Below are 20,198 nucleotides of genomic sequence, written 5' to 3'. Positions count from 1 at the left end.
GATGATGTGATCATTGCTTCTATCCAACTCAACTGCAAACTGTCTTTTATCATCACGAAGAAAAAGATTTTTCCAGGGGCCAATAAAAACAAACAGTTGTATGTAAAGGCGAATACAGGTGAATTCACTTTTCATGCAGGTAGTTTCAAGGTATCTGCATTTTGCATACAGGGCACTAATCGTTAGTATGTTTTCACATACAGCTATCTTGCTGGCATTAGAGGAGTCAGGAACAAATCCATAGCTAAATTCACCATCACATTTCTTCTGATGATTTTGACATGCTGTAACAGACTTTGGGTTACGATCCCTGCAGTATGGAGAATGAAATGCAAAGCATCCTAGACCAGAAGTTATTTGCATTGGCCTACTGAGAGTAAACAGGTAAATAGAGCTAGCATGTTCATGTGACTTTAAACCAAAATATCATTACCAGTGACATTATCCCAAAAATAAAGATAGATGCCACCAAATGCTTTATTTCTTTATTTTTCAGTAAATGTATTTGCATGACTGACATGACCTGCTCATGGCTTCTGTTTCAGAAGACTGATACCCTGCTTACCTAAGATCTAGAGAATCAAGTGGGCAGAAACACCCCTTTGATTATTGTGCTCCAATTATATTCATGTTCACCCGTTGTGTCATAAGTTGTGACACGTGGGCCACAGAGTTTTAGTTTCTAGGTGGTTGAATGTCTTTAATTCAGAGGTGAAAGGTAGTTCCTTCACATGCTTTAGATTTTGTAAACTGATTTGAGACATCTCAAATGAGAAGTGCTATCTAAATGTAAATTATTCCATCAGTACAACTCTTGAAAACCAGCACCTTGGACACAGATGCTGCTCCAGTGCAAACTTGGAGAAATGGTTCTTTTTACTCACATCTTTTCAATGATTTTAATGTACAGAAAGCAATTCCTGTACATTTTCTTTTCTGTTGGTAACCCAGCTAGAATTACTCTTATGAGCTTATGAGTAAGATTGGTTCATTCTGGTTCTGGTTCTGCTTCTAGGCACTCTAATATCCCTTGGATTTGGCCTCAAGAAGCAAAGTGAAAGAAGAAAAAATGTGCTCAAATTGTGACAAATTAGGGAAAAAGTTGTTAAGATAGTAACTTTTTTTTTGTAAGTTAGCAGTATCATTTGGCAAACTTCTGACTGTACTCAAGCAAATGTGCCTGTCAATAAGCTAGTTTCCTTCTGAGCTGCTGTCATTAAGTCTTACCTGGCTTTTGATCCAATATGGGTATATTTCCTCTGGAGAATCTCATATAGAGTTTCTTGGTGTTATTTGTCATTGCTACTCATAATCTACCATTCAACATCTAGCATTTGCTATTGTTGCAATTTAGAGATTCACACATATGAAACTTGTTATTTTGCAATGCTGAGCTGTTGAATCAAGCCTAGAAATTCTTAAAACATATGACTGCCAGAAAGATAAATCAAAGCGCAGCCCTTCATTTTTTGTAGATACAGCAAAGCTGTGTTCCAATTAGGAGGAATCTGCTACCAGCAGTAGGGTCTAGGATCTTTGTAATTCTTTCTGGCACTTCGAAAAATAGAACATCATCTTTAAGTGTCTGGGCTCATGTGATAGGCAAGCTGTTAGCAACTTGTAAAAAACGTCAAAAGAGGGATGAGATCTGAAGAACATTTAACATAAAATAAGTTTTAGTAGCAACATCTGCCCATGTCAAACACAGGTTATAGGTAGTTCTTTCCAAAACTCATGTGACCCCAGGCTCAAAGACCCTAGAAACAGTTTCTAAGAGAAGAAGAAGGACCACAGCCAAGCAGAATTCATAACATTTCTACGCATCCTGATGCCTTCTATCTGCTAAGAACAAACCAAACTGGTAATTTTACCAAATGCTGACAGTCTCTAGCAAGATCTTTTTTTATAAAAACCTGTGAAATACTTTTTATAGGCAACTAACCTTTATGTATGGCAGTTCAAAACTTTCCATGTACTTCCTGTTCTGTCAGTAAGTGCATTTTGGCATTTTCTAATATTTGACTACATTAAACTTCCTGTCTCCACCTCTCAGGAAATGTGGCAGCAGAAGGCATGTTTGGAGAGGGCAGCACAAAGAGACCAGGCTGCCAACCACCACAACTATGAACAGACCTTTAAAGTGCATGCAGACAGCACTGCAAATATAGAATGCATTACTATTTGTGCAAGTCTTAATGAGGGAGATGAGAGGAGGGAGATGAGGGAGGCTGGGTAGAGGATTCACCAGTATGAGAAGAGCCTCTCCAGTGTCCTCCTTGTCCACACCCTACATCCTTTACTTCTGTAAGATTAAAGCAGTAATGAGAACAATGAGTTCTTTTTTATAATAAGTCTCAACAAATCACTACCTCTGTATTACATCTGTATTAACTGATTTTTTCCTCTATTTTGCCTTTTTGTGTTTCTTGTAGATGTCATCTCAAATGATTAAAAAAACACAATCTCAATTTTTTTTTTTAATCTCAGTAGTTTAAAAAACTACAATTATAGACAATCATCCATTTGCCCAGCATCTGTGCAGACTGAAGCAGACATCAAAACATTTCCAAAAGGAGTCTGTCTATCTCCAAGTGATCTAGTTCTGGTAATTTCAGGGGACAGCTTTGGATAATAGGAACCTCCAGTAACATCCTACACACAGAGCCTGTCCTTCCCATGCAAACATGCCATTTCCTTTCCTCTGTCCTTCACAGCAGCAGCTGAACACGTATGTGATGGCTGCAGAGCCCTCTCTGCTGTTGCATGGAGAGGGTGCAGATGGAAGGGCAAAAGAGGAGGTGTCTTTGCTGGGACAGACTATTTCAGCAGCAGCAGCAGCAGCTCCAAGTGCTGTTTCATTGGTGATACTTTGCATGCTGGAGTAGATGGCAGTGCAAAAGGAAGCTCTGAATTGTGAGACTGTTTGCTGCTTGTACAGCCATCCCCTGCTTTACCTCAGCCCATCTGCTCCCTGTTGGATTCACCTGCTCTAACCTGTTCTTGAAAAATACTACCTACTGTGGCTCTACAGGCTCTCTAAGAAATCGCTAGAAATACATATATATATATATATATAATATATCCTTATAATATATAATATATATATATATATATAATATATAATATATATAATATATATATATAATACATCTAGAGTTGCTTTTATAATCTTTATCAAATGTAGCACGCTGCAGTTTTATCCCACTACTTCTTAACTGTGTAGACAAGGAGAACTTTTTACTGCTCTTTTCTTCTGTAGTAACTTTTATATTTGAAGATTTCTTCTAGACATTCCTTTTTCATGGGCTAATCCAGTTCTTTCAATAAACTGGATAAAATAAAATGGAGATTCAGACTTGCACAGGCAAACATGTGGCTAAAATGCCAATCACCTGTGAGATTACTTCTCTATCACTTCTAGGTGAGGAGGGAAATCACAATAAATAGGAAAAAAGTTTGCTTGATTTGTTCGGTTCTAGTTTCTTTTCCTTATAGAAAGTGGTTAAGAGCTGCTTTCACTCTCTTTAGAGTTGGTTACCTCTCCAGAACCAAACGTCTCACATTGCTGTTATCCATCTATCCACAGGAGGAGATAAAGAGGCTTCTAATTTGATAAGGTCTTATTTCTAGAGGAAAGCAGATTTGTGGTATCTTTTATTAGACCAGCTGTTAAACTGGAAATAAAAGACAAGGTATTGGCCATAGAATTGCCTCTATTAGAAGTCATTTCTAAGCTTCCTAGATCTTATTTCTAAACATCATAATATAAAGTGAAATTTCTAGGAATTTCTAGACACTCAGAAGCAAGGAGCAATACGATCTTTCCTCATGGCTAACTCCAAGTCATGCATGCAGTTATATAAGGAATTCTTACTTTTCTCTGGAGGAGCACAGGACACACCGGTTTGGAAAGATTTGTGGTACACAAAGATTTTGTCCATATCAGATGAAGGGTAAGTTTGTTATTAGAATACAGGATAGTAAAACACTCGTAGGTCTGGATTATTGTTTAATTTAAAATAATTTACAGAATCTCCATTCATTTTAAAGATTCATAGTTTTGAAACTGAAATCTACAAAGTATTTATGAAAATGAAATAAACTACAAACCAGACACATTCCTGAAACGAAAGTGATGTTTCAGCTTCTTAGTTCTACCCATGCTTTAGGTAAAGGAGAGTTTTACAAATAAACAGGATGAATATGATTTCATAATGATGCCCTTTCCAAATATGGGCAAGGAGCAGACTGAAACTGCACATAGGTGATGCTGTTCCCACTGGTCTCATGCCCTGCTCTGCAGGAGATGATAATCTGTGACCAATTTCCAATGCATGCACGTCAGTTATCTTACTTAAATTAGTACTTTGACTTCTAATGTGCACCCTATCACTTTACAGATGAAAATCTATTTGTACACCTCTTAGTAAACTGTAAATTTTTTGAGAGAAAGGAATACTGCATCTTTAATACTGCAATCAGTTGTAAAACTGACACCTCAGATTAGTGTAGGTCATTTGGGATCTACTTTATAAGCCAGCAATCAAAATCACTTTACATCCACAGCACTGTGATGATGGTATTCTTATAATTCCATTTGAAAATGCTTTTGGTTTCACTGTCAGTTCTTATAACCAACAAATCCATTTTGCTGTGGTGAGTAACTCTTTCTGCAGTGATGAACGACATGAATTTATTTGAAGTTGGTCTGCTAAATTTCCCCTCCTTTCATTAATAGTAAATTCTTACTAAAATAAAATAAAATAAAATAAATGATTGCATTCATATAGTAATATGAAGTCTTAATCTTTTTCTAGCTCTTAATCTCTTGCTTGGGGTAGAAAAAGATGTAAGGAATACAACAACTCGTACTGTCTGGAAACTACTCAGAGAAATTAACTTCCTACAACCCAGTTGTTCATGCTCTAGGTCAACAACCAGCTTGATGCTAATACACAATAATTAGCAACTTAGTCTATTATTTACTAAGTGAAGGCAGGCATATCTCACTGAGGCAGGAACTGTTGAGGGGGGTTTTGGGGGGGGCAGAAATACTGTGTTAAAAATTGGTCCCAATAGTGATGTGAAAAGTTTACTTCAATTTCTTAAGAGTGCAACTGTGCAGGCCGTCAGCCAGCAAGCACCAAGTAGAAAATTCCGGTAGAAATTGATGTAGGCCATGCCATAGACCCTCTCAGGTGATAATGCGTTCGGTTCTAGAGACTCCATTTTTTTAAATGTTCTCTGAGTATCAGAGTTAGAAAACTCTGATGGCCTTAGTACTTTTCTGCTAAAATGGTATTTTCAAGGTTACACGTTATTGATCTGTATAACATTGTGTGAAAAATCTTTCCTATTGCTGATACCTGAAATTGTATTTGTTCTGAATTTCTGCAATGATATTTCAGAGGAAAGGCAGCATGGGAATTGGTATTAAAATGCCTGGTGTGACCCTTAGTAAAAGTCATTTGTAAGTTCCTATAAGAAAACACTCTTATTTCATAAAGGTTAATAACAAATTATGCTAATACATTTACTATCTACAGGCTTCACAGCTGTTGATGGACTTTGCTTTTTGGTTACTTTCCAGTTTATTAGAAGAAAAAGGAGCTACAGTACTTAAGACAGATAGAGGGTAAATTTGAAAAGAACTTGGGAAATTCATAATACTGTGGTGAGGAGAGAAATTAACGTGGGAGATTTTGAAAGAAGGGATCTTTGTCCTTCTAAAGATGGAGCTGTTATTGTCCAGAATTCACTTTTAATGAAAGCTTATCACTAGCTCATCTTGTTCTTCTTACTGGCATTTCTGTGTCATGTTGCCACTCCTGTACTACAAAACTGACTGAAAAAGAAATGTAACCTAATTACTATGAAGAAATGCTTCATTTTGCTGTTTTCTTTAGAGAAACATAAAGCCAAATTTATATTACACATATTATAATGGGAGATAATAGCATTATGATTCCCAGCAGCTTTGTGTCCCCTGCTTGAATGATGTCTGCCTACGTAGGCCTCTGGACGGAGTCAATTTTTGACTGTGTATTTACAAAAATACACAGTACAAATAAGTAATAAGATAAGGAAAATCTTTGAAGGCAAAAATGTTAAATTCAGGAGAGTAAGTTCTGCGGCGCTCATTATAGCTGTAACAAGTGGTTCACATGGACTCACAGTTTTTTTTTATTAACATACAATTCCTGATCTGATGTGTCATGTTTGATTTTCCTCATGATAATGAGGTATGATTATCCTCAGAGTCACAGTGCTGTCACTTACACTACAAGAGTTTTCATAAAGAGAAAGAAGTTAAAGGATTCGTATTTAAGACATCTAAACTGTATATTTGGATAGAAAAAATGAAAAATAATCCAATTATTTGAACAGAGATTCTCCTCCATTTCTGAGTCTGATGGAAAATGTTGACAGCAGAGAGCTGCATAGGTTCTCTTTAATGGGGAGAAGAAAAAATGCAGAAGAGATGTAGCTGCAGAAAGGTGAAAGAAAAGTGAGAAGTAAGAAAACAATTTCCCTTCTTTTACTTTCAGACAGCTATTTTTGAGGATGTGACTTCATCAATCTTAGGAAACACTTTATGTTCCTGTTTGGCTATTTTGAGCTGTTGAGCAGAGCTGATGGCAGGTAACAGCAGAGGAAGGTGGCAGCTAACGGGTAAGAGCTGACAGGCAACAGTTAACAGGTGACAAACAATTTTCCAAGGAGCTACAACTTACAAAATACTGTTGCACTTCACTTTTCTAATTATGCATCATTTGATTCATCTCAGATCCATATTGCCAGAACAGCCTCTACAAAACCATTTCAGGTTTTGTAGAGGTCCTTTGTAACTCATGTGCGATCATTAAAAATTGAAATCTCCCTATTGCACAGGGTCATGCAGGCCCTTTGTATGTCTGGGGCAGAAAAACTCTTCTGGAGAATGAAAATGATCTTCTTTTGTGGTGACTTCATGCTTGGAGACCCTCTCCTGCTATCAGTAGGTAGGGGTGAGCATATCTAGCAGCCAGAGGAAAAAGCTTGTGATAAGGCTCCTTGGCTCTAGTCCTTGCTCAGCCTTGAGTCATCATGTCACTTGTGCTCACATCACTACACTATGATGCACAATGCACCCATCTCCTTGATGGGGAAGCAGGAGGCTTTGATGTAGTCCTTGTGAGTGATGACTGTGGTGAGATCCTCTGATAAATGGACCCATAGAAATTCAGAGCTATAGCAGTATGAAAGTGAACTGTTTAATAACAGCCTCACAGTGAGGGGAATCAAAATCCAGCACTACTCTTTCTGAGTTTTCCAGGTCATGATTGTTCACTTTTTTTCTTCTATTTTTAGGAGACAAATCTTTTTCTTTTCAGGTCTTGCCAGGAGATAAGGGAAGCTTGCTTTGAGATAAGGAAGACTTGAAAAAATACCAAAGATTGAACTTTTCCTGTGCACTTAAAGACAACCAGCTTGACACAGCCACATGGCAGGAAACTAAGTGTGTATTATCTTGGAACTGCCTCCCATATACGCAATTTGGATGACAACTTCTTGACTTAGTAATGGATTTCCTGCCTGTTTTTTTCTTACTTCAGGAAATGCTTGCACTATGTAAAGAACCAGATCAAAATAAGACAACCAAACCAACCAACCAACCAAAAACCAACAAAAACAATGGCATGACAAACTGAATTTGCGAATGTGCTGATGGCATTTCTGAAACAAAAACGTCAGGGACATGAAAGATGCATGGAAGCAGTTGTTTATGACCAAGGGATGTGAATGAATGCAGAAGAGATCTGGTTGGGAATAGTGGAATCAAAACATAGAGGAAAGGTTTTTAGGATGTGAGTCAGAAGAGAAGAGATTAAAGCTTTGAGGATTAACTAAGATCAGGACACTTAGAAATCTGAGAGGAGCGGTTACTGCAGTCTTGCTTTCATCTCTCACTTTCTTGTTTTAGGTCTAGAAGTTTCATGACTTTAATTCTTATTTTGGCTAGGTTGCCAGTTTTCATTTGCCTCTTGGACAGAACTCAAATGCAGTTATATCATTTAAACGCAGGTTTTAGCATAATTCCAACCTATGAATTATCCATTCTTCCTCTAGCATAACATGTGCTCCTGTACAAAGTAGATTGTACCAATCAAAGACTGGAGTTCATGCTGGTCAAGGAAGCAAGCAGAAAACATAGAAGGCACCCACGAATGATAATGAAACACTTAATTCTTTTATTGAATGGTGCAATGTATCTTCTGGTATAGCGTGTCATTGGCTTAGATTGTAAAGTAATCTTTGTCCTTGACATCAGGTCTATATGCCCACAGACCTATGAAGGGCAAACACTGACTGAGCCTATTTGCTTTCATTAATATTTATGAAATTTTATAGGTAAGAAAATATTCATATCGAGGATCAATACCAAAGAAGGTGCAATATAAATATTTCATATATAAATACAACATATATAATTTTTTCTTAATTGTCTTTCATATACATTTCTTTTGGTATAGGACATCTGTACTTTTCCACTCTCGTCTTGGTGGCTTTAACCACACAAGAGAGTTGTGACTTTGTTGAATGGAAAGTTCAGAATTTTGCTTAAATGCTTCATATATATAAACTATCCACATGTGAAGCAATTATTTACTAAGAGTTTTCCTTTCCTTAAAGCAATAAACAAAGACAGGAGTGTTTTCAGTAGAGAGGATTAAAACCCTTGCTGACTATGAAATACTTCCCTTCTTTAATTTCTCCTTATAGTCTCAGCACTCTGTGGAATTGCATTTCTGCTCTGGCAAATCCTTATATTCTTTATATTTATATATAATCTATCTATCTATCTATAAAATACACTGAAACAGTTCATAATCAAAGATCAAACAGTCTTTATAGAGAGTCTGCTGTAAGTCCACAGACATGTATTTAGGGTAAATAAAATACATGGTATTGCTGAAAAATGCCACTAATTTAATTTAGCACTTAGGTTTAAACTTCTGAACTTCATTATAAGCACTTATTGAAAAAATGAAAAAAAAAAAAAAAAGAAAGCAAAGAGGAAGAAAAATCTGGACTGAAAAGTGAATTTTAAGGTGACAATTTCTGTTCAAGGAAGTTCCCCTTATGTGGATGCTTACATGGTGTTGGAAGATGGTAGCACTTGCCATAGTGGCAAACAAATAAGGGCAAGGTACTGAGAAACCCTGTGTCGAGGACAACAGCATATTTCCTTTGAAATAAAATTTTGCACCTCCCAGATTGTGGATTATGATAGTTTAAGGCTCATTTAAAATAAAAAGCTTTATTTGCTGTGGTGCAATATTTCATGTGTAATTAATAAAGTAATTTGTGTCGTCAGATAAAGTAATTTATAAAATGAATTGAAAGGTGATGTATGCAAGTAAAAACTGCTGAGAAGAAAGTTGCTCAATTTTGAGAAAATGTTCTTTATGGGAAGGAATACATGAGTTTAACCCCTTTCATTCTTGTTGTGGAAAATATGTGGTATGTTACTTAAAAACAAAATTAAATCAAGATATGCATCTTGATAGCTCAGTACTATTTTACAACTATGAGCTTCTTTCTAACTATCAAAGACAATGTCATAACTTGTCTTAGTGATGTTTATAAAGTGTAAGAAAGTGGAAGTTTCTTCTATAAATGTTGATCTGAAAGCAAATGTAACATCTATATTGATAATTTCACATCCTCTTATTGGTTAATCACAAAGAAAAATAGCACATCAAAAAAGAGTGGCATATATACTATTCACTAAGGACTTCAATCAAAATGAGGAGAATGGAAATATTAGGCAACAAAACTGTAGAAGAATCTTTAAAATCTAGGAAGATCTTGGAAAATATGGAAGTGCAGATTTTTTGAAATGCCATATATTAATTGGGACTATAGTTCCTTTCTTTAAATCATGAAAGTTAATTAAGGAAAATTGTGTCAGCAATGGCACATTCATAGGAAAAAAATTAAAATACTAAATGGCCAGCAGGATGAACAGGATTTTCACTTACGCCTACTTTCATAAATAGCTCTTGATTTCTCATACAGCTCATACGGGTCGGGTTTCCGCGGATCAAAGGCCTCTGTTGAATCGGGAAATGAACTCCTGTGAAGAGTGGGTGGGTAGGGAATATTCTGTGGCATAGCTGGAGCAGATAGGCTTGTCTGAGGGCTGCCTTGATTCTCCCATCGTTCCATCACCTGGAATAAAAACACACAGAGAATAAAGCTGTTTTGCAAAAACTATGAGTGTCACAGTCAGGCTAAAGACAGTGATTTCAGTAAAAGATAAGGCATTCTGTAAATTATCAAATCCCTTCACTATCTTTTGAGAGGAAAGATGTGCACTGTACTGCTTTAAAATTACTTGGTTGAATTTGTCATTTGTCACTCATGGGAAGGTGTGATCTTTCTCAGATGATATGATCCTGTGTGGATTAAGACTCAGCATTACCCTGCAGAATGTGGAACGCCTCTTACAGAATGCCCTGAGCTACTGGAAAACGCACTGCTAAAGGCAAAATTTGTGTGACTGTGAAGATAAAAACTATCAGATTCAGCAGAATACATAACTGAGGAGAGTGCTTAACAAAGAAGTGCCCAGGCTGGATTGCAACTCAATGATCTTAATGTTGTATCTTTTGAGAATGCATGAAGATACCTAGCTGCAAAGGGAGAAATAAATAGATTACTGTAACTGCAAACAAAATTTACAGCCTCACGTGAAGAATATATAACCCCCGAAGGCAAAATTATTAGAGCAGCTATTTCAGTAGCTAGTGGAATGATACAATACAGAACAAGGTGAGCATTACTCTAATGCAGATTTTTTCATTACTTGTCGTTTCTTTCTTCTAACAAAAATTACACTGTTGTCATCCAACCAAGTTCCCAAGCACAGGATAAGTTTTCTGTTCTTCCAGACCAGACTCCTGTGAAAAGTACACTGGAGTGTATTGTCTATTCATGAAAGCTACCTCAATCCAAGCTTTCTTCTAGACCGCATTTATTGGTCTCTGAAGAACATCAGTCTAGAAGGGAGATAATACGCACTGTGCAAAGATGACCTAGGGATACTGGGGATTTCTATTTTTGAAGGAGCTGGCTACTAATTAAATTCCATTAGCAAATATGTTTGAAGAGGTTAAGTTAAACAAAACACAAATGTTTATCCCAGGCAATGAATATTTGACTTTGCCTGTTACCCCTGATGAAGCAAAGGCTAGCAGAGGCTCCACAATAGTGTATTCTTTCATATAGTCCAACAATCGGTTAATTCCACAAAAAATAACTCTCAGAAGCAAACTGAACTGTAATTATCACCAGCTACTAGTATTCATCAGCAGTACTTTATCAAAGATGACTGCAAGTGCACAGAAAGTCTGTTCTATAAATTGTGATTATCCTTGAATTCCAGTTCCTTGTTTTTAGAAGGTATTTGGCTCAGCAGGTAAGCTTTGCTTAGGCTTTTTCAACAACTATTGTGCAGACTAACAATGCTTGAGAGTCTTTGTGAGACTTTGACTTATAGTCAAGCAAGTATCACTCTGCACATCCCAGAGTGGTCTGACACTTCACTTCAGACTTTGAAAGAGAATTTGGATATTGGCCATTTTCAGTTGTTGAGGACCTTATTTATACTTCAAGCTACACTTCTGCCAGAGTTTCTGAGGAAAGTAGGGCTGTTTCATCAGAAACTGAAGAAAAGGAAGGTGTTTCTGTAAATAATGGATGACTCACAGCCTTGTATGTTTTGGGTATAATATTTAAATGGAAAAAGGGAAGTATTAATGCTAACAAGATATGGAATATTGTATTCAGTTCTTATCAACTTTGCTCAAGAAAGAGACACTTATGGTGGGTAAGATATAAAGATGGTGTCTATGGTGTCTAGGATGTGATATGAGAGATGCTCTGGGTGAGCATATCCTGTGCAATAAAGCGCCATATACTTGAGTTATTATTGAAATAACTTAGGTGAAGGAAGGTACCTAATGTACATTCAGGTATCTTTTGCAGAGCAATAAATGCATCCTACATTGAGTAAATTAGCCTGAGTGGCAACTCAAATGAAAATCACAATAATACTTCTGATAGTGCCTCCATCTCTAAAGGAATTACCTAAGATATACATAAACATACACACAGGATATAATTATATTATGGAAGTGTAAGTGCAAAGATTTCCAGAAACAACTCTGATTATGACCCCAATGTTTAAGCTGGAGTCACTATCACTCCAGCTGGAGCTGGAGTACTAATTCCTAATATAATAATGGAGAAAAATGTTTAGGGTTTGCCTTCAGTAAGAAATATGAAAAAGAATAAAAGTCAATGAATCAAACTACCTATTATCACTGTGAAGCAGAAAGATGCGGAACCCAGATTAGAAGTAGAAGTTTCCTAGTATTTAGGAGAATAGCAGAGTAATAGAACAAACACTTACCTCTTTCAAAATGTGAAACTGAATAAAATTAAAATATTTAAAGAAGATTTTAAAAAGAGAGAGGAAAACAATTATCTTTGATGAACAAACTTTTCCCTGGAGGAAGGACAATAAATAAGATCAATTCACAAAGTTCTACTGGGTCTCACGCATCTAATTCTTGTTTGCTGGTTTCTGATCTCCAAATCTCTATCTCTACTGCTTTGCTATGAGTAATACTGCTAAAAAAAGTAGTTCCACATGTAGATAAAGATAAGAGGTATTATGCCTCCAAAACTCATATCAATTAGTTAAATAGTCACATAAAGTTTGGCAACGAGAGTCACCTTAATGCTAACTTACAGATAAGGCACTCTTGAAACTGAGTAAGCATGGTGTTGTGTGCAATGCATAAAATCTAAATTGGGTAATGGTTTGGTGACATTGCTCAATTATAATTTGAGCTTGTATTACATTACAGATATTGTATGTATATACTATATACATAGAAATCATAGGATTTTTGTCAGCTCAGAATAGTTTGGCATGCTGAGCATGCCAAGATGCACTGCACACCACCTTTGAGTCTCTGCCTTTGGGAAAGGAGCTCATCTCTTCCAGTCAATAGCATGTGGTCCCTTTTTGCTCTAAAGGAGAGTCATGGTTACTTTTCCCTTCTATAGCCAGAGAGGTGAGGGGAAGTAGCAGCCACACATGCAAAAAAGAAGCCTGGTTTGGGGCCATCTCCTGCTTTTCTTTCCTACTACACATCTCTAGGGTTGTGCCGTGGTGTCAGCAAAGTGCTACCTTATTCTCTGAGTCCTGGTCTGCTTGAAAAACTATTGCATGAAAAACTCCAGTACTCATGTTGTGTCTCTAGATTCTGTTTATTGGCAAGTGCTACCTGACTATGAATCACTATATTGCTTGTATATCAAAGCAGTGCAGACAATTATCAACAATGTATATGTATACAAAAAGCGTGAGCACTGACTCAGCTCAGTGCTCAAGCTCTTTGGCTTTTCATCAAGATCCAAGTTCCCTATTTCATCATTATTTACCTGAGGTTCAGAGTGGATTGTCTCAGACAAGCAGGAATCTTAAACTAGTGAAAATAGGCTAGCCCTTAGTTGACAGATGGACTTTTACAGGGGCCTATAAAATCCTGTTTATACGACCAAGAAACAAGATTATGGTGATACATATTTAATCTGTCCTATGACAATTTACATCAAGAATACCAAAAGTTGAATGCAGTTTGATGGAGTTGCATCGACTGATTAATTAATTGTTATTTGAATTTATCAGGTTACAAAAATTACTGTGGTTGCAATAAACATGCCACTATCCAATTGGAATGGATGTGAAGTTGTGCAGTTTTATCATTAAGACACCCTAACACAAAAATAAGAAAGCCATAAAAAAATCAGCTCTAGACCTACTAATGTGAAGAAGAGTGAAAATTACTCTTAAAATGTCAAGCTCAATCCACTTGTAAACATAAATTTGCACGTTTTCTACTACAAAGAAATGGCCAATGAGACTGGTCTCAGTGATGGCGCCTTCTGCTGCCTTCCAGACTCCAAACTCTAATTTTTGAGCCACTATCTTTTCAGTTCCTGTCACCCATCCTAAAGTTCCTTTCTCCAAACAGCACCTGGCAGACTCCAAGTGCATAGATCTGCAGAGCTTATTAACAAGGCCACCCCTGATGCTGTGTCTCACCTAGAGTTGGGGTACTGCTGAGAGGTGTCTCACGAGCTGGGAACAGGTGGGTTAGATGAAAGTCTACACAAATTTGCTTTGAATGATAGTCATCTTACGAACTCAATGTGTATAATTTTGAAAGGGAACTTACAGGCTTTGGAGTTTTCCATGGAGAAAAGAAACCTGAAATAAACAAAAAATAACATTAGCAGATTTTTCCAGCGCTTTAAAGGATGGAGGCTCAGTGGTGTCTTTGATCCCATTCTCATACGTGTCTGCTGACAATATCGACATATTAGAAAAATCTGTACACACACAGGAAGAAATTACAATCCACAGGGGATAATTTCTAAGAAAAATACATGCATATATATATATATATAGACATACATATATATGTATGTGGAGCCATTGAGATCATTGCCATACTTTACAAACAGCATGGAATTAAAAGAATTAAACAGAAGGACTTCCAATTTTCTTGGTGGACATTGGACAAGACACCAAATGATCTGATAGTAATGTGTCAAATGCAGTCACACCTTTAAGAAGAAGCAATTCAGAACATCATATTAAAAATAAATAAATCGAATAGAGACTTTTTTAGAGGCAATGCCTGGAGAACTGTTTCATCCATCTAGGCAAGTCAGTAAAGTCTTGGGGGAGTTCCTTGTGTCTCTTCTGATATTGCTCTATTTCTTTTGTCACTGTTAGCAAGTGCTCACACACGTCCACCTCTTCTAAACAACTACTCACATCCTTTGTTACCCACTGACTGATACCTACTGTATCATAGAATGGCTTGGGTTGGAAGGGACATCAAGGATCATCAGGCTCGTACTGCCCTGCCACAAACAGGGCCACCAACCTCCGCATTTAATACTAGACCAGGCTGCCCAGGGCCCCATCCAACCTGGCCTTGAAGCTATTCTACTGTACTTCTACTTGAAGTACTTGACTTCTACTGCAGCTTACAAATGTTTAAAACTCCAGATATGTCATTTTTCATAAAGGGAGATAATTTGAAATAATCATTGTAAACACTATTTGTATCTCACACAGCACAATGTTCAAAAAGTTAAACATGCTAAGAATTAAATAAAAACAAGCATTTCAAAGGATATTGGGTCACATTTTCAAAAATGCATACTTTCCACATAGCTTTCATAAAAAAACTCATTCTCATTTTAACAACAGGTAAGAAAAAGTCTGTGAGATTCCTAAGATTAAAAGCTCATGAAAAATTGTTGTGTCAGAAATACAAATGTTGAAAGATCTAAACTGATACCTCCCAGAGGAAGGTTGCTCATTCATTCCAAAAAAAAAAAAGAATTAATCTGTAAGAGTAGGATGGACTTCATTATTTCATTTTCCAAGATGAATTCAGAAAAACAAAATCACAAGGAAACTAGGGAAAGTATCTTTCTATGGATGAAAAACAAAAGGAATTGCATTTGTAAATAACATTTAATGCTCCCAGAATTCTGTGATAATTAGGTAATGAGTGCTTTGCAGACAAACACTGGCTGACAAATACTGTCACTGTAACTAGTGACAGTGTTTTTAAACAAAAGGTATATTGTGAAAAGTGATCCTGGAAAGTTTTATGTTCACTGACTCTGCCATATCTAGACAGAAACTTCTTTATTAAAGAGTAGACAGATTTCTTCCCATCTGCAAATTCAAGCTGAGATAACAGCTATCCTATATGGATCCGGCTTGTGTGCCACCACCAGCACCTGTAGTGGAAACAAGCTTAACATCTTGGATGGCAGAAAATCAAAATTTTTCATACCTGCTGTTGCTCTGTACAACTAATGAGACTGATAGTTAAAGATCATTTTTCCCTTGGAAGCTAAAAATAAGATTTGAAACTTGCAGGGACGTCTGCAGAAAGATGCCTCAAATCAACTTGCACTGATTTGGCGTTTGAGGAACATTTGTAGAGGTAGCCTTCCCTGCCCACTGGTACTGCTGCTCCTATAACTTATCATCAGCAAAAAATACTCCAGGTCAGATTGAAATGTTTTATTTCTCCCCCTGTTTACTTACTGTCTCTACCTAAAAATTTATGCTGCTGGACTTATCATATTTTTACTTGATAGTAAAAATTTCTGATAAGTATTTACAAATCAAACAATGACATACTGCAACATAAAATTGACAACATTTACACTCAAAACAAAGAAAAGGCAATGTTTATTCACACCGCATGAAATTATATTACGAAAACTAATGGGTCTAGTGTGCCACGGAGATAAAAGATCCAGTGAGATTTAAAAGAAGTACTGGATATCCATACACGTACAGAAGTGCATCAGAAGGATAAAACCTCTAGAGATAACCTACCTTGAAACTGATATTAAAATTAATTCTTCAGATTTCAATTCATATATTAGATCAAAGCCCCATGTAAGATGCGACAGTCGAGCACTTATGCCAAACACTAGGTGCTAGACACAAGGTCTAGTTCCATGATGTTCTATCTTACATATATTTAATGACAGTTTTCATTTTCCTCAAGTAGCATGTCTCCTCAGATGAACTGTATCTTTTTCCTAATCTAAACAAAAGTGCCCTTTAGTCAGTTTATTCAACATGACGCTGATTATGGATAATTGATGTTTACCATAAATGTCCAGAATTATAACAGATATATGAATATGTGGCTATTGCTGCAAATGAAAGAATTCAAGATTACAATGCATATGGAATACACTGTAAGCATAACAGAAACTTCACGTGGAAAAGAATAAAAACAAAATGTACTTTCCTTTGGAGTCTGCAAGCTCCCTTCTAACTTTCACCTTTTAATATTGTTCTACAGAACTACAGAACTGATTCCTGTATGCTGAAAAATGAGGCTTGGAAGCATATCTGAAGAATACATCCTAAAGATTTGCATGCTTAACCGTGTTGGCCTTCTGCAGCCAGATATACAGCTGGCAGTGAGAAGCAGTAGATTTGCACTTGGTTTGGCCTCACTTCTCAGTATTGCTTTTTCCCTTGGTTCATTTCCTGCTGTGAGTTTTCTCCAAAAGAGATGGTGGGACCCTGCCTGGATGGCAGCACTTGGCAGATGGGCATCAATCCATTATTGATTTAGAGACAAGACTGAAAATTGTTGTCCAGAAAGTACAGCTTTCAATTCTCGAGTATTCACACAGTACTAATATTATTCAACCTTTTCAACAGCTTGCATTTAACTACACATGCACACACAGGATAAGCTCTTAAAATCTCCTTAATCCATTCCCAAATTTCTACTCCCATCTCCAACTCCCAAACCTCTATAGACTGACTTTGCGGGATGCCTTCTAGAAAAAACAGAATTGCTGAGAACATTACATATACGTACATGTATATACACACATATAAATGCATACAGACACATATTCACATATACTTTAAAATTTGAAATGATAAAAGTCAACTCAGAGCCACCTAAAAGTACTTCATGCAATTGATTTTTCCCATAAGGTGTTTCCTGCTCACCCGTGTGTCTGACAGCCATTCCTTCTCAGCATCGCTTTCCTGCTTAAGCTGTGGCTCACCTTCCGAATTATCCCACATCACTTTATTCATTTTAAATGAAAGTTTAATTACACCCATCACCGTGCAGCGAGATGTGCTGTGTAACCATGTGACGATAAAACACGTAACTTCCCATACTTCTCCAAAATTACTTTTCAGTAAATAATGATTTATTTTTAAATAAAGGCAACTTAAACTACACTAAGATACAGCAGCTGTTGGCCAGCATCTTTATAGAAATGTTCATGGTTTCATTTTAAATAAATAAGTTGTGGAAGTAGCAATATGGCTTTTAAAAATCAGAATTACATTTCCTTGCAAAGCAGTGTGGAAATAATATTTCTGACATTCAATTATTAATTACATTTACCACCTTTCAAATTGAGCTTCTCTGCAAATCAGAGCAGGGAACTGTTATTACTGTACTAAGAAACACCAGTAAGAGAAAACAGATATTGGATTGATTATAATGCTTTTGGGGGAATATATATAATATATATAGCTATATATTATATATATGTATACATATATTATATTTTATTTTATTATATATTAATATACAATATATAGCTATATGTATTATATATATGTATACATATATTTTATTTTATTACATATTATATATTAATTATATATACAATATATATATATATATATTTTCTTTCCTCAGATCAAGGAAAATTCCAGTTTTTGTCTGCTGTACCTTTTTTTTTTTAATGAAACTCTTAGAAAAAAAAATCACTTCACACTTACTGTCTTTATTTCTTCCTGTGTACAAATGAAAGCATACTTTCATGATAAAATATGATTACAACTTTCATATGTGCTTCACTTCCAATTCAGTGAGTATGTGTTGCAGCAAAGTTTGGTTTGCTAAGACTCTTATCAGACAAGGTTTAGAATATTTGCAAGGTGTAATCATACCCTGAATTCTTTATTTTGCTAAAAATACTACATTTGGCATCAGTCCAAACGTCAGCAATACAAAACGAGCCTATGGTTATTAGTCTGCTGCCCTGTGCATGATTTTTGCTAAGTTTTAATCTCAATTTTCCTCCAACCACCAGACAAAGAAAGTTTCCTCACTACTTCGTATTGATTCCTGGAAACCTTGAGGCCTTGTTAAGTCACAAGTAACCAGTGTAAGTGTCACCTAACCACAGGACATTTAAGGATGTTCGTCTCTGTGGCAGACATGTAATTAAACTGAAGCCTGTGAACACCTTGATTTCTGCAGCGATGGCATGTGGTAGTGCTGCAGAGAGGAACTTAGCAGTGTCAAAAATAAGACCTTTTCATACAAAGCATTATTCAGGGCACGTCATCTTTCCTCCACATCGCTTGTCTTGCTGATGATACAGCGAGAGTTTTGCCCATTAGCTTTCACTGGGCTTCTTGTACATTTTTTTCCTTTGTTGTTTTTTTTTTTCTTTTTCCGGTGCGTGTGCTAAAAGCTTTGCTGCATATGGCTTCCTGAGCCAAGCTGTCCCAAGCACTACACAGACCTTTCTCATATAGATGTTTGGAAGTCAATGAACAGATGGCTGATGAGCACTCCCAGAGCATTAACTTACTCCATAGACATCTTATCAAAGTCCTTGTGACAACACTTCAGCAAAAGTTTTCCTTCCTAGAAAAGTTTCTGTATAAATTTACTGTCACAGTAGATTTTTTTTTCCACGCTTTTTCTTTCTTTTACTGAGATTGGTGAGAGGTCTATCAGTTGCCTACACTGGGCCTTAATTGCAGAGGTTCCAAGAACTCGTTATTTTTAAATGGGTATGACAGCATACGACTCCTCCAAGAGCTGAGGCTCCTGGTAAACACATTTAACAGGATGCGAGGAACCATTTCTTGTCATTCGTGTGACATCTGACCCCTCCTTCTGCATGTTTAAATTTTGTTGATCTGTGCTTGGTACGTGCAGATGAGGTACACAGAACTCAAGCTACAACTGGGCTCACTTCTTAAGACACAAAATATTTCCAGACTAATATTAAAAAAAAAAAAAAAAAGAAAGAAAATAAACTAAAACTGCTGGGAGAGAAAATAGATTTCTCGTGAACATAAAACAAAGACATAACATTAATGCAATTATTCAAATATTTTCCCCTATTCAGATAAACAAACTCTATCAAAGAGAACAAGTACATTCAATTAATTTGTACACTATCATAAACAAAACCTAAAAGGATCCAGTAACTTAAAATAGATGGAAATTATGAAGACAGGTAGGTGTTTGAAATGATCATGTCATAATTAAAACATCAGGTGATGTGTAGGGAAGGGCAATTAATGGATCAGGTTCTAATAAAAACAGTCATTATTATATTATTTTTCCAAAGGTTTGTCTTTTTTGAATAGCTTTAAGCATCAGGCTCTTACTCAAGTAATGAGAGAAAAAATATTTACCTTGAAATAAAGAGTAGGTGTAAGAAAACAGGGAGCTCTAGCTCTTCAAGCATACTTAGCTAGTCCTGTAGTCAGATGTACCTCAGAGTGATGGTGCCATGCCATG

The 20,198-nt window shown here is 36.4% G+C and overlaps 1 protein-coding gene across 15 annotated transcripts in view; it reads right to left on the bottom strand.

Annotated features, from left to right (window-relative positions):
- MAGI2 (membrane associated guanylate kinase, WW and PDZ domain containing 2) overlaps positions 1 to 20,198 on the bottom strand; it is a 726,830-nt gene that overhangs the window by 77,680 nt on the left and 628,952 nt on the right. For 13 of the 15 annotated variants that reach the window (NM_001396254.1, XM_040685423.2, XM_040685432.2 and 10 more), the window contains 2 exons: positions 14,298 to 14,329; positions 10,026 to 10,215 (listed from right to left, as the gene is read on the bottom strand). In NM_001396254.1, coding sequence (NP_001383183.1) covers positions 10,026 to 10,215; positions 14,298 to 14,329 — 222 coding nt within the window. The remainder of the gene's footprint in view (positions 1 to 10,025; positions 10,216 to 14,297; positions 14,330 to 20,198) is intronic. The other 2 variants (XM_040684980.2, XM_040685136.2) reach the window with 1 other exon arrangement.

This window comes from Gallus gallus, chromosome 1 (genome assembly GCF_016699485.2).
Source record: "Gallus gallus isolate bGalGal1 chromosome 1, bGalGal1.mat.broiler.GRCg7b, whole genome shotgun sequence".
Taxonomy (NCBI): Eukaryota; Metazoa; Chordata; class Aves; order Galliformes; family Phasianidae; genus Gallus; species Gallus gallus.
The sequence above is the reverse complement of the archived record's forward strand: the minus strand, read 5'-3'. Positions and strand labels throughout refer to the sequence as shown.